Raw genomic sequence first — 14,451 nt, forward strand, 5'->3', positions numbered from 1 at the left:
GAACGTCAAGCTGCTACTTCAAAGCGAAGACAGGCAAATAACTCTCTGCACAGCTAAATTTTGCACTGCCGCCATGAAACTGCGGACTATGTACGTGGATCAGAACATTTCTCCCTGATCCAACTTCAGAAGTACAAAGAGCCAATTGTCACTGGCAATTTAAACTGTCTTAAATATCCAATCTAACATCTTTAAGTTATTATGTCGCCAGATCTTTTTAAAAAATGTATAATACATTTACTGTTTTTTCTCTTTTTAAATCGTCTTTAGTTTTTAATTGCACGCATTTGAATTTGGGTCTGAATGACCGTAAATAAATATTGATTGATTGATTGCATCCCTACCTAGCTCCACCCACTCTTTGCAAATATTTGGCAGGCACCAGCCAAGCCGCTGGGGACACGTGGACAAGACTCACCAAATGGCCCTGCTTGGGTTCAAAGAGATATTTCATTGCTGTTTCAAATTGCCGATGGTCCATCGAATGGAACCCTGAGAGCAGCACTCTGGGGTGGTATAAAAGACTTTCCAAGTAATTCCTTATAGACCACTGAAAAGGCAAAAAAGAGATGTCAGAAGGGACATATCATCAGGGGTAGTCAAACTGCGGCCCTCCAGATGTCCATGGACTACAATTCCCAGAAGCCCCTGCCAGCAAATGCTGGCAGGGGCTTCTGGGAATTGTAGTCCATGGACATCTGGAGGGCCGCAGTTTGACTACCCCTGTATTAGATTATAAGTGCTTAATTATTAAGCCACCTTGGTAGTCCTGAGATCCCTCCCCCCAGTGTGAAAACAGGCAATTGAAACAAAGCACCAGGCATGAAAGATTCCCAGGCATAATTTCCCAGGCAAACAGTGCCCTGGAACCTCAACACCACAAAATATTCCTAACCTTTGCATATACAAGGTCAGAGCAATAGAAATGCTCTGGGAAAAAGAGGCCTGCCTCCATTCTTGGCCCTCTGGTCTGTGGAAGTATACTGGGCAGTGAAAGCATACGAACATGCCAAGGTAGGGAAGGGACCATGGGAACCAGTAAACAGGTAACGTGAGCATGGCAAGATTATGGGGACAGGTAAACAGGTAACAGGGTCGTTACAGATAAAAATGTTGATCCACCTTTCAGGTTTGTTGTATCCCCTGTGCAAGCACCGGGTCATATCTGACCCTTGGGGTGACGCCCTCTAGCGTTTTCATGGCAGACTCAATGCGGGGTGGTTTGCCAGTGCCTTCCCCAGTCATTACCGTTTACCCCCCAGCAAGCTGGGTGCTCATTTTACCGACCTCAGAAGGATGGAAGGCTGAGTCAACCTTGAGCCGGCTGCTGGGATCGAACTCCGAGCCTCATGGGCAGAGCTTTCAGACTGCATGTCTGCTGCCTGACCACTCTGTGCCACAAGAGGCTCGTTTCAGGTTTGTTGTAATGTTTGCTATATACAGTACACATTAATTGATTTGGACTCCTGAAAAAATGCTGTTTTTCTATGTGGACACACCTGTAAGCTGCTGTAAGAAATGACAATATTTTGAGAGTGGAAATACGCCATGATTTCGTTAAGCGTATCTGTGGTCCAGATATTAGTGCTGTAGGAGAAAACAGGGGCCAAAAAAGAAGGGGAGGGGACAGTATATGAGATAATTCACATAGAAAATAAAATATGTATACGACAAGTATGTTCTCTTGCTAACTGAGCAGTTTTATTATCATTCGATACTATTTACCTTGAACACCAAAGAGTTACCAAACAACCTAGATAAGCATGTCGTGGGGCTATATTGGGTAGTGCCTACGGGACAGCACCTGCGACGTCCTGTTAGTTGTTGTGACAGGCAAAGCTAGGAAAGGTACCCAAGAGACACAGCAGCCAATGAACTCCTACAGGAGCTATACTTAAGAATGGATAGAAGAAGAAGAAGAAGAAGAGTTGGTTCTTATATGCCGCTTTTCTCTACCCGAAGGAGCCTCAAAGCGGCTTACAATCACCTTCCCTTTCCTCTCCCCACAACAGACACCCTGTGAGGGAGGGGAGGCTGAGAGAGCCCTGATATTACTGAAGAAGAAGAGGAGTTTGTTCTTATATGCTGCTTTTCACTACCCGAAAGAGTCTCAAAGTGGCTTACATTTGCCTTCCCCTTCCTCTTATATTCTTATAGGGAAAAGCGGCATATAAGAACCAACTCTCCTTCTTCTTCGGTAATCTCAGGGCTCCCTCAGCCTCCCCTCCCTCCCAGGGTGTCTGTTGTGGGGAGGGGAAAGGGAAGACTCCTTTGGGTAGAGAAAAGTGACATATAAGAACCAACTCTTCTTCTTCTTAAAATTCTCCCTGGCCACATGACGTGCCAAGCATCGCCTCAGAGTTGTTTGGGACATTCTCTAGAGTGGGGTGGTTAAGATCCAGGACTTCCAAGCCACAGCTCCTGTCACTCCTTGATTTTGGTCAAAGGGGGGTTGGGGGGCCACATCCTGATGACGTCAAACAGATCAGGGTAACAGGCAATTGAGGATGCTGATGTTGGGCCCTGGTGAGTTAGGGGGCTGCTGGTGGACCCTCCAGAGGCCCAGTAATGACTGCCCCGGTCTCCAGCCCTATAGCGTGATAAGGAGACTTTTATCATAATGTGTTTTGGGGATATTCCTCTGCTTATTACTGTCTAATTCTAATATACTTGGGTTTTTACGCGAATTTTATTGGGGTTTTTATGTTCATTGTTATCCGCCACGAGCCTTCGCGGGAGTGGCAGGCTACAAATTCAATTAATAATAATAATAATAATAATAATAATAATAATAATAATAATAATAATATACATTTACCTTTGGAAATGAAGTATGTCCAGGAAAGCTAAACAAAAGAAGAGACATACCCCAAAATTAAAATTTTGCACCACTTAAGGCAAACTTAAAAAAATATATATTGCACAATTACCATTGAGATACTTTCCGGCAACGACGTCGTCCTACGAGCAAATCGAACAGACCAATCAATGCAATTATAAAAACGGAGAGACCATGAAATACGGCTTGAAAAGAACCAAGGAAAATACAGACACTAACCACCGTCTTTTGTAGTTGTGGAGGCAGATCTGGGGGGGGGGGAAAGGAAGAAAAGCCAAGTTACAAAAGCACAAAACAAGGTGGAATATATATATAGGGGAAGAGGGACTGATAACGTTCTTTTTTGTGAGGGGTAGAGAATGGAAGGTACAGCTCTGGGGACGGCCTTTTGTGGGACTGCCTGTTGGCCTCCACCTGTACTTGCTTGCTTGTAGAATTGAGAACAAATTAAATATTACAAGGACATCTTCGGTCTCTGGACCGCCCAAGCCAGCCTCATCTCATCTGATCTTGGAAGCTAAGCATAGGCGGTCGTAGTTAAGTCCCATATGCAGAGGTAGGTTCAGGTGGGGAGCTGTGTGGGTCTGAAGCAACAGAACAAAGTTTGAGTCCAGGGGCACCTTTAAGACCGCACAAGTTTAATTCTGGATACAAGTTGTTGTTTTCCTTTAAGGCTGATCCTGTCTTGAGCCAGGGGTTGAACTAGACGGCCTGTATAGCCCCTTACAACTCTATGATTCTACAAAGTAATAATCCATGCACATTGGAGGTGATACGCAGAATTCAACATGGTTGTCCTTAAAAGTGCCACTGGGTTCAAAACTTTACGCAGAGATAGGCAAGGGCAAACCACCCCTGTGCATCTTCTGTCTTCAAAACCCCTTGGCTGAAGCCCAGCATGGTGCTGTGAACTTGGTATGATGGTTCCTCCCTAAGAACTGAAAACATCCCAGCTTGTAATCGGACGCCTTAACTGGTTACCTCATTTATTTATTTACTTGGTTCAAACTGATTTCCCCCCAGCTTCTCAAAATAGCTTACTCCATTCTCCCTGTGGCCCAGGGTGTCTGAGCAAGCTCCCATGGCAGAGCTGGGTTCAGCCTTGGGCATCCAATTCTCTACCTGCTAGTCCAGGAGTCCCTGGCATGGTTCCTGCGGACAGAGTTCCTGACACCCATCACCTGGGTGAAACCGGGGGTGGTGCAGAGGGGGGTCCTGCCCAGCAGGGTTTCTGATAGGCTACCGGAGATCTGATTGGCACCTTCCCCAGGCACCACTGCTAAATCAAAACAGAAAAAACCTAACTGGAATTAGCTAAAGGTAAAGGTATCCCCTGTGCAAGCACCGAGTCATGTCTGACCCTTGGGGTGACGCCCTCCAGCGTTTTCTTGGCAGACTCAATACAGGGTGGTTTGCCAGTGCCTTCCCCAGTCATTACCGTTTACCCCCCAGCAAGCTGGGTACTCATTTTACCGACCTCGGAAGGAGGGAAGGCTGAGTCGACCTTGAGCCGGCTGCTGGGATTGAACTCCCAGCCTCATGGGCAAAGCTTTCAGACGGCTGCCTTACCACTCTGCGCCACAAGAGGCTCTTAGGATCTAGATAATTAGCTAGGTTGAATGTTTGTACAATTTAGGCAATAGGTGATAAGATTATATAAATATTTATTGTGCACAGTTTAAATTTTTTTTTAAGTTTAAAAACATACACAGAGTCCGTGGGCTTTAGATTGTATGGTGCATATGATATTTTTGGCCTATGGGCTTTGTGTACGTTTTTAAGCTTAAATTTTTAGAAAGCTGCACACAATAAATGTTTACATCACTTTATAACCTATTGTCCAAAGCGTACATTCAAATGAGTAGCTGTGTTGGTCTGAAATAGCACAAGAAAATCAGAATCTAGTAGCACCTTTAAGACCAACAAAGATTTATTCAAGGCGTGAGCTTTCGAGTGCTTGCACTCGAAAGCTCACGCCTTGAATAAATCTTTGTTGGTCTTAAAGGTCCTACTGGACTCTAAAGTGTACAGACATAACTCAACCTTCTGGCTAATTCCAGTTCTTTTTTTTTATTTTCTGTCCCGTGTAGCATTTCTCCCCGGCTAAATCTACAGGAATTTTCCAGGCCAGAGTTGGTAACCCCGTAATCCCAACAAAAGTAATTTAGAAAAGCATACGATATGTCTATTCCCAAATATTGCTATTTTAATACCTCCGGAGTTTTAATATCCCCCCCCAAAAATGTAATATTGCTGAACTCAGAAAACAAAATGATCTTACCCTGACTGACGTTCTGATAACTTTCCGTCTCAACATGCTTTGTGAACATCAAAAAGAGCAATATCTTTACATTCTTTAAATTCACAGGCATTATTCCGCTTGCTTCCTGAAATTAAAACAGTCGGATTAGAAGAGGGGAGAGGGAGGATAACAAATTATTTCCCCCGAGCTTTGAAATCTGAAATCAATAAATTCGCTTTGCTTGGCGCAATAGAATTTTAGGGTGTTTCTTTCTTCCTTTTAAAAATCCGTGCCAAATAAATAACAATCCTTGGGGATATACACAGCCCCTTAAACGTTTTAACTACCGAGCTTGGATTATTCCTTTTTTTATCGATAGACTCGTTCTATTAAACTGACAGCTCCTAAACCATTTTTCTGCACTTGACCGAAACTAGAAATAGCCGTTACTCTTTTTTAAAAGGTGTCAATAGTTACTAAAAAGCTTGTCGGTCCGTCAGTCCAACCAAGACGTCGGTGAACTGCAGTAACCTTCAGTTTTACACGTTTGGAACTTTTGCTGGCCATACAAAATGGTCCCCCCCCCCCCAAAAAAAGAAACATTATGTATAGGCTGATGTGACGATCAAATTTGGCATCTATAGCATTCACAATAGTGTGATTGAACACGGAGAACATCTGATCTTGGGAACTGGCTCCTTTCATTGCACCCATCCGTCCTCGGCTCTCGGAAAAAAACAAACTCTGCTCCTATTTCAGAGCTTCCTTGGGGATTTCTACAGTACACCGGTGTCATTCATGAGGATCCGGTTCCCCAAACAATGAATGGGCTTGTGTTTATGGCTTCCCCTTGCCCTATTAATTTTACAACGAGGTTTGTGATTACACAGCTTCAACAAACGCATCGCTCCAGTCCTTGCCTTTCCCAATTCCATTATTCAGTTATTCTGCACTTCACAGCGTGGTTGTTATACTTCCTGTTTTACGAGGACGTTCGTTCCACATGTCTCAACCTGGTGGTATCCAAGCTCTCGGGGAAGAGCTCGTAAATGCTGCACATCACACCTCCTCGCTGAGCAGCCTAATGAGGCCAAATTCTGTGCGGAGCTGTTCACCATAAGAAAACAGATATTTACTGGGAGTGGGCAGGCAGGAAGGGTTGTGTTGGTGCTTGGGTCCTGGGCCCCTTTCTTGCATGCCCAGGGAAATGCCAATCACCACTTTGGGGCCAAGAGGAGAATATAGATCAGTTGTAACGCTGGGAGAAGTACCATCCCTACCTTTAGCTGTTTTGGGACTTCGGGCCTAAGATTTACAGCGTAAATCAGGGGTAGTCAAACTGTGGCCCTCCAGATGTCCATGGACTACAATTCCCAGGAGCCCCCTGCCAGCAAATGCTGGCAGGGGGCTCCTGGGAATTGTAGTCCATGGACATCTGGAGGGCCGCAGTTTGACTATCCCTGGCATAAATGATCAAACTCAGCTAGGTGTGCTCTTAGAAGAAATCAAGGGGCAGAGCACAGCCTAAATTTGACTAAATACAGTGGAGGGACCGGATGGGTCAAAGGGCAGAGCCCATGAGTCTAGGGACCAGGTTGGCCAAATTGTGTTTCTCTAGATGTCTATGGACTACAATTCCCACGAACCCCTGCCAGCATGCTGGTCATTGTAGTCCACGGACATCTGGAGAGCCATAGCTTGGCCACCCCTGCTAGGGACAGATCCAAGGGGTTAAAAAAGGGCAAAGGTTAAAGGAAATACCAATTAACCCAAGGTGCACAGTAGTTTTTCTGTCTCTCTCCATGTCTCTTTCTCTGACGAAAGGAGACATTCAGAGGGAAAGGGAAGAGGGAAAGGCAGTCTACGATTGCATTAACATGGAAATAACCTGCTTTTGAGGCCCATGGCTGAAAATGAAATTTAGATTTGGCATGAAGCAGAGATCAGATACATACAACACTGCCTTAAAAAGCATGGAACGGTTTGGCCAAAAAACTGCAGAATGATATGAGGATGTTCTTTTGCCATTGTGAATGCCTCTGCCAGAAAAATCATGACTGCTGGGGTTAGGAGCTTTTTCTTTAAAAGAAAATCCTCCAGCTGCTGAATTCAGGAATAAAGTCTGAACTTGTTCAGATTCACGGAATACACAGGGCCCACAGGATATGACCTTGCATGGAGACCTTTAAAGCTTCCGTTCTGTGATTTTTAAAATATTGGATTCAGAGCAGAGAAGGTGAATAACTGCAAGCTTTTAGCTTACATTTAACTTACATTTCCCACGTGGCAGTAATAACAAACTCCCAGTCTTATCGCTGGACTGTTTGAGGGGAAATAGTGTCCTCGGAGCTGCTATCTGGCTGGGGTTACATTTCATGGCCGTGCTCAACACCCAGAAGGCTTGAATAATGACACAGAAAGTTAACTCCAAGATCCCTGGCACAGAAATGCCAATTTCTGTGAGGGAGAGCCAGTGCCCATGTCTGAATTTGGTGCTGGACAGTTGCTGAGGCCCACAGGTTCGACAAGGGCCTGCCTCTATTGAAGCCAGATTTGATGCCTCGCTCTCCCACATGCAGCCAGCTGGGTGACCTTGGGCTAGTCACAGCACTGATAAAGCTGTTCTGACCAAGCAGGAATATCAGGCTCTCTCTGCCTCACCCACCCCACAGGGTGTTTGTTGTGGGGAGAGGAAAGGGAAGGTGACTGTAAGCCACTTTGAGACTCCTTCTGGTAGAGAAAAAGCGGCATATAAGAACCAATTCTTCTTCTTCTTCTTCTTCTTCTTCTTCTTCTTCTTCTTCTTCTTCTTCTTCTTCTTCTTCTTCTTCTTCTCCTCCTCCTCCTCCTCCTCCTCCTCAGAGAGGCGGTCCCTCAGGTATAAGGCTTTAAAGGTTTAAAGGCTTTAATGGTTTGAAACCACACCTTAAACCTGACCCGGAACTCAATCAGCAACCAGTACAGCTGTTGGATTTATACCCTGCCTTTCTCCCTAGCCAGGACCCAAAGTGGCTTCCAACAGTCTCCTCTCCTCCACTTTATACTCCCCCAAACCCTGTGAGGTAGGTTATAACCACTCATAACCACTACACCACCCTGGCCTTAACAGAAAGAAGAAGAGTTGATTCATAAATGCCACTTTTCTCTCCCCGAAGGAGTCTCAAAGCGGCTTACAATCTCCTTTCCTCTCCCCACAACAGACACCCTGCGAGGTGGGTGAGGCTGAGAGAGCCCTGAGATTCCTGCTGGGTCAGAACAGCTTTATCAGTGCTGTGACTAGCCCAAGGTCACCCAGCTGGCTGCATGTGGAGGAGCAGGGAATCAAACCTGGCTCACCAGATTAGAAGTCCTCACTTCTAACCACGACACCAAACTACCTCTAATTAAGAATGACCATCATCTCATTATGAATAACCATCATAGATAATCTTGCATAACTAGGATCTCAAATCATAATTTAAGATATAAGAGGATGCCGAAGGACCAAAGATTTTGTATTTGTGGCCTACTCATTTACATCCCTCTCTACCTGCAGCCGAGTTTATAGATGGGGCTCTCTGTGGTCCAAAATGTGTCTCTGTTGCAGACATGTTAATATTTTTCCTGTCAGATACTGACAGGAAAAAGTTATGGCAGCAAAAAACGCTAATGTTATTTTGTCAAATGTGGCTATTCGAGGTGGTTTTTAGACATTTCACATAGGTTAGGTGAAATATTTTATCTCTGATATATTATTTTACTTGAATGTTTTGAATACTGTAGACCTGCAGTGGCTTACTGTTTTGAGCTCTATTGAAAAGTATTTTGCTCTAGTGTATTTTGGGTTTTACTACTACCGCTGACAGCCTAGATTTTCATCAGAAATAAATACGTCAAGGAGGAAGGGACAACGCCTTACGGCGACTGCCCTGAGCCAACAGAAGGCGCAAAAGATACAAGTGAAATAAATAGAAAATACATCAACCCTGCAAAGTAGGCCAGTATTAACCACCAATATGGTAAAAGCAGAAAGGGGATGAAAGGGACGGGAGGGATTTCTTTGGCATTCCTGACAGAGCCCAGATTCAGCTAATATATTTAACACCTCCGCACAGCCTTAAGATTAAGAAACAAAAAGAAGAGAGAGATTACTTTTCACATAAGAAAAGTCTAATTCTGTCAGAAGGGCAAATGATCATTGATTTTGCTCATGTTTGAACGGAACGCTTGAAATAATCCTTTTAATTTTGACATTAGTGGGGAAGGAGGCAGCTAAGTTAATTAAAACTTTTTTGCTCCCCTTCCAAAAGAAACGCAAAAACTAACGGCAGCTATCCTTCAGAAACTTTAACCTAATAAAAATGGAGAATGCTGATCAATAAAGCCCACGTTGTCAGAAGATGCATAACTACAAAACGCATCCCCAAAAATACTTCCCATGTCTCCTATATATCTATATATTTGTAGCTATAGATACAGATCTATAGATTATCAAATAAGAACGTGACACACCGTCTCCTTGTCATAATTAGATGGTTGCAGCAGATCTCGGCTCAGTTGGAATGTCAGAAAAAGGATTATTTTACAGACCAAACAGTATCAATCATTTTTTCGGAAGCATTAGTCATGCATTTAACAAATATCGACCATGGACATCTCTTTTCCTTGAGCAGAACACAGTTATTTTTTTGTCATGCAAAGCCAAAAAAACAGAACTTTTCTTCTAAAAAGAGAAAATGAAATACAGCCCAAAGATCAGCAGGGAAAGATGAAAAGAGAGGGCAACCTCTCTTAAACTCTGACTCACCCCATGCAAAAAAAAGGAAAAAAAAATCAGCAAAGTCGATCAGATCTCTGGAAGATTCCCGCTGGTATTCTTTCTCACTGCCCCTGCTTTTTCGGAAAGAAAACTTTGCCAGTTCTCCACCCGGCTTTCTCTGTGGGAGACGCTGGGAGGGCTCCGGGAGTCAACGTAGTTTAAGAGAAAAGTAAAATCGGAGGACGGGGGAAGGGGGAGAAAGGCGAAAGAGGATGAACGTGAAGCCAATTGATGTCTGCAAAATTAAGACCTGGGTTGGAGGGTCTATGAGACACGCACGTACACACACACACACACACACACAATCTGAGCTGACTGTGTGTGCGGAAACATAATACTTTGGCCGCTGCATCCCAAGCAAATCGGTCACCTGAACCTGGGGCCTGGGGGAAAAGGAGGCTGCAAGGAAACGTTGAAAGGGCTGAGCAATTTGAGGCTGGGACAGGCTCCATTTTTAAAGTTCCCGAAAGGATTTATGCTTTGCGGGTGGGAAGTCAGCCCTTCGGGTTGCCAACCTCCAGGCAGGGTCCGGACAGCTTCTGGAATTACAGCCGATCTGCCAGGATTTAAAGCTGTCGGTCCGATCCTGTGCTGCCAACAGGAAATGCCCCCTGCCCTCTTCCTTCAAGTGACAATTTTTCAAAATATAGAGCCCAATATAAGGTGACCAGATTGTCCCACTTCTGGAGGGACATCTGGGGGCACCTGTCAAACTGTACTTGTTGCAATTAAAATATATATATATTACAATACTGTTTTTGCGTTCTATGAAAATTTTTGTTGCTCCGTATAGACCAAATTTTTAATCAAGAACCCCCCCGGTCAATGGTGTCCCACAATGTTAAAATCTGGTCACCTTAGCCCAATAACACCTTTAAGACCAAGCAAGATTTATTCAAGCACTCAAAAGCTCACACTTTGAATAAATCTTTGTTGGTCTTAAAGGTGCGGTTGGATTCTAATTTTTTGGTGATACTTCAGACCAACATGGCTACCCACTCACATATAAGCCAACCTGCACCTAATTTTCCCACAAAATCTGGGCAAACCTATTGACTCACAAAAAAGCCGAGGATGGGAAATGCTCCATCATCTTAGGCTTTCCCATGCAGCCTGCCTCCCAACAAATACAGAAAAATCAAGAGGATGAATCACTGCTGGGTTTTGTACCCCGCTTTTCACTACCCAAAGGAGTCTCAAAGTGGCTTACAATTGCCTTCCCGTCCTCTCTTGATGCCAGGCGCCCTGAGAGAGCTCTGACAGAACTGCCCTGTGAGAACAGCTCTGGCAGGAGAACTAAACAGTGCCCCCCCCCGCCAGGCCAGCAAACCAGAGCTGAACAACAGTACCCAAAGTTGGCAACCTGCTACAAAAAGTCCAACAGCGAGGAAACTGGGAGATTGGGCAACTCTAACTACAACGACAGAACAAAAGACTGAAATAAAGAACTGTACAACTGAACACTGAAAGAAAGAACTGTAAAAAGCAACTTTTAAAGAGAAACACAACCCCAAGAGGAAAAGGCAAACAAGGCTGGCCCTCAGATAAAGGACGAAAGAAAGGCTAAGAGAAAGAAACAGTAAATCCCAAAGCATCTCATAGCCAAATATGGCTGGCTAAAATCACACCCTGATAGGTTAAACCAGGGGTAGTCCACCTGTGGTCCTTCAGATGTCCATGGACTACAATTCCCAGGAGCCCCTGCCAGCATTGGCAGGGGCTCATGGGAATTGTAGTCCATGGACATCTGGAGGGCCACAGTTTGACTACCCCTGGGCTAAACAGTCCTTAACAGGGCACAGAAGTGGAAGCAAACTGGGACTGTGAACATGCATTAAAAAAGGTAAAGGGTAATTCATGGGATCATCGGTGCCCCCTCGTGAAAAGCTCACTAAATACATTAAACAACATCAAACCTCATGCAAGTTGGTCAGAGCTAGATTCTCACTGTCTCATCAAAAGGGACTGTATTTTTCTGGAGGGAAGAGGATTTTAATTCCTGCCTTCCACTGCCATCTAGGCCGAAGGAGGTGGAATTACACACAAGACCATGAGATGCCGGTCCTTCCGAATTATTGTAAAAGAAGAAGCTGGGCTGGGCATTTCGCCGGAAAGACACAAAGACGGCGATATAGTTTTTTGGTTCCTGAAGGGACTTCCAAAGCAAAGTGCGGGGCATGATCTGCTCTCCTTGATACTTTGACAGATCTGCTGCCAGCCGGAGCAGACAATCCTGGGCTATGTGAATGGATATTAATGCGCTTTACGGAAAGGAGAAAAGTTGTTTTTATACCCCACTTTTCACCACCCGCAGGAGTCTCAAAGCGGCTTACAGCTGCCTTCCCTTCCTCTTCCCACAAGGCATCCTGGGAGGAAGGTTGGGGCGGAGAGAGCTCTGACAGCATTATCAGGACTCTGACTAGCCCAAGGTCACCCGGCTGGTTGCAGGTGGAGGAGCGGGGAATCAAACCCGGCTCGCCAGATTAGAAGCCATCGCTCTTCACCGCGACACCGAGCTGCCTCTGAAAGGGTCTCTAATTCTACCGCCTGTTAAGAGGAGCTGGGACAGATCTCTGCTGCCATTCAGAGGGGACAATGTTTCTGGAGTCATACAAACACGTGAAGCGGCCATATTTGCTTAGGGCTGATCCTGCGTTGAGCAGGGGGTTGGACTAGATGGCCTTCCAACTCTATGATTCTATATACGGAGCCAGACCACTAGCCTATCAAAGACAGAATTGTCCGCTCTGACAGGCAGCCGTCTTTCACCTCACCTGTTCCCCAAGGAGCAGTAGAGAAACCTCCATGAAACTCTGAGCCCAAGGGACTGCTTAAAATTCAGGGGTAGTCAAACTGTGGCCCTCCAGATGTCCGTGGACTACAATTCCCATGAGCCCCTGGCAGGGGTTCATGGGAATTGTAGTCCATGGACATTTGGAGGGCCGCTGTTTGACTACCCCTGACTTATATGATAATAACCACTGAGGAAGAAAACAACTTTGTAAACGGGATACTGAAAAAGGAAAAAGAAATGTTTATCCGGAACCCGTTTTGGTTTAGGTTTGTACATCAAAGATATGAAGGCAATATCTACAGAATAAATTGGAATAATTATAAACAAAAACGATTACATTTTTGTAGTAGCCAATTGGTTGAATTTTTCTAGTTTGGATTATTCCACTTGGCCAGCCCTCTTTTTCACGCGGTAAGAGGGCTGATGCAAAGCAGACCACTCTACCACCGGTCCAAAACCCCTCCTGGAGAGAAGGGGGTTCTTCCATGTTCTGTGTGCGAGAAAAGACAAGGCCCCCTCCAGCTGGGCTCCATCCTTAGAAATGAACCTCAGAAGCGAGTGTCATCTCAAAAAAAGTTTTTATTAGCATGATTAAAAACATGTGCTGAAGACAGATAAAATAATGTCATTAAACATGGAAGAAAAGTCCATTCATCTTGTTCATCAACTTGGGTTCCTGTCTTACATAGAATGGACCGCTTATTGCCAGCACGGTCTGTCGATGAACAGAAACCAACCCCCCAAAAATAATTAAAAATCAACAACCAACAGCTGAAACGTTACCCATTGGTGCGGCATCCCGGGTATTGTTGGGCTGTGAGTCGAACTGTCCTTAAGTATCAAAAATATCTTTGATTTATTGTCGGATTGCAGGTGCGTTGTAGGGGCAGGGGGTACGAAATCAACAAGGGAACAGTTCTGCCTTTTTAAAAAAAAAATGTCCTTTTTTTCCCCTCCTTTTACCTACTACAAAGAAATTAGTATTTTGACCTCTTAAGACGTCTTCATACATGGTGTTGATTTCAAATGACAACCACTAAAAGAAAAAAAAAAACTCCTTCCTTCCTCCCGTCTTGCAATTAATAGGAAAAAAAAAGAGATAGAGAGAGAGAGAATCAAAAACGCTTCATTCACAGGCTGTTTCTTGGCTTTGACCGGGGCGGGGCGGGGGCAGGGGAAGGGGGACGACGCGCTCAGATGGGCTTGAGCACGAAGACGGCGTCGTCCAAGACGTAGAAGTCATTGTACATGTCCCCTTCGCACAAGTACGGCAGTCTGGTGAAAGCCTCTATGGCAAAGCCGGCTTTTTTGAAAACCTCCGGGAGGCTGTTCACTTGCTCTTCCCACGTGTGTCCTTTGATTTCGAGCCATTCGGAAGGCTTGTCCCATTTGCCACCTACTGAGGAAGCACAGAGATTGGCCGTTAAAAGGTAGCAAAAGCAGACTTTGTGACTTGCAAAGGCCCCAAGCCTGCAAATATTTCGGCAAGCTGCTTGTGAATCCCCCCCCCCCCAATGAGGTTGCCTTCTTCTATTGCAGTGGTTCCCACCCTGGGGGTCAGGACTCCTTTGAGGGGGTCACGGCAGAGGAAGTGGCTTGGCCAGGGGGGGGGGGAAGAGGCATCCACACAACAGCCTTGAAACCCCCTATTAAAACTACACAACTCACATAAGTCAAGTGGCAATATTGCCACTCACCCACCCACCCCCTGCCAACCTATCTGGCTGATCTAAGAAGACACAAGGGAAGAAGTAAGTGTCAGATCTTAACTAGGCAGC

General features: G+C 45.1%; 2 protein-coding genes across 5 annotated transcripts in view; both read right to left on the reverse strand.

Annotated features, from left to right (window-relative positions):
- OTOA (otoancorin) overlaps positions 1–10,116 on the reverse strand; it is a 60,155-nt gene extending 50,039 nt beyond the window's left edge. The window contains exons 1-7 of one of the 3 annotated variants that reach the window (XM_077316714.1): positions 9,868–10,116; positions 5,121–5,226; positions 3,059–3,087; positions 2,931–2,961; positions 2,819–2,846; positions 1,500–1,587; positions 419–550 (exon numbers count right to left, since the gene is read on the reverse strand). In XM_077316714.1, the coding sequence (XP_077172829.1) occupies positions 419–550; positions 1,500–1,587; positions 2,819–2,846; positions 2,931–2,961; positions 3,059–3,087; positions 5,121–5,211 (399 nt within the window). In that variant the 5' untranslated portion in view covers positions 5,212–5,226; positions 9,868–10,116. Of the gene's footprint in view, positions 1–418; positions 551–1,499; positions 1,588–2,818; positions 2,847–2,930; positions 2,962–3,058; positions 3,088–5,120; positions 5,227–5,558; positions 5,576–9,572; positions 9,588–9,867 lie in introns of those variants that run through there. The other 2 variants (XM_077316715.1, XM_077316716.1) reach the window with 2 other exon arrangements.
- Positions 10,117–13,234: 3,118 nt separating this feature from the next.
- Positions 13,235–14,451, reverse strand: part of METTL9 (methyltransferase 9, His-X-His N1(pi)-histidine) — a 32,528-nt gene continuing 31,311 nt past the window's right edge. The window contains exon 5 of one of the 2 annotated variants that reach the window (XM_077316335.1): positions 13,235–14,069. In XM_077316335.1, coding sequence (XP_077172450.1) covers positions 13,867–14,069 — 203 coding nt within the window. In that variant the 3' untranslated portion in view covers positions 13,235–13,866. Of the gene's footprint in view, positions 14,073–14,451 lie in introns of both variants that reach the window. The other variant, XM_077316334.1, reaches the window with a different exon arrangement.

The sequence above is a fragment of the Paroedura picta genome, chromosome 17, assembly GCF_049243985.1.
Source record: "Paroedura picta isolate Pp20150507F chromosome 17, Ppicta_v3.0, whole genome shotgun sequence".
In the NCBI taxonomy this organism is placed as follows: Eukaryota; Metazoa; Chordata; class Lepidosauria; order Squamata; family Gekkonidae; genus Paroedura; species Paroedura picta.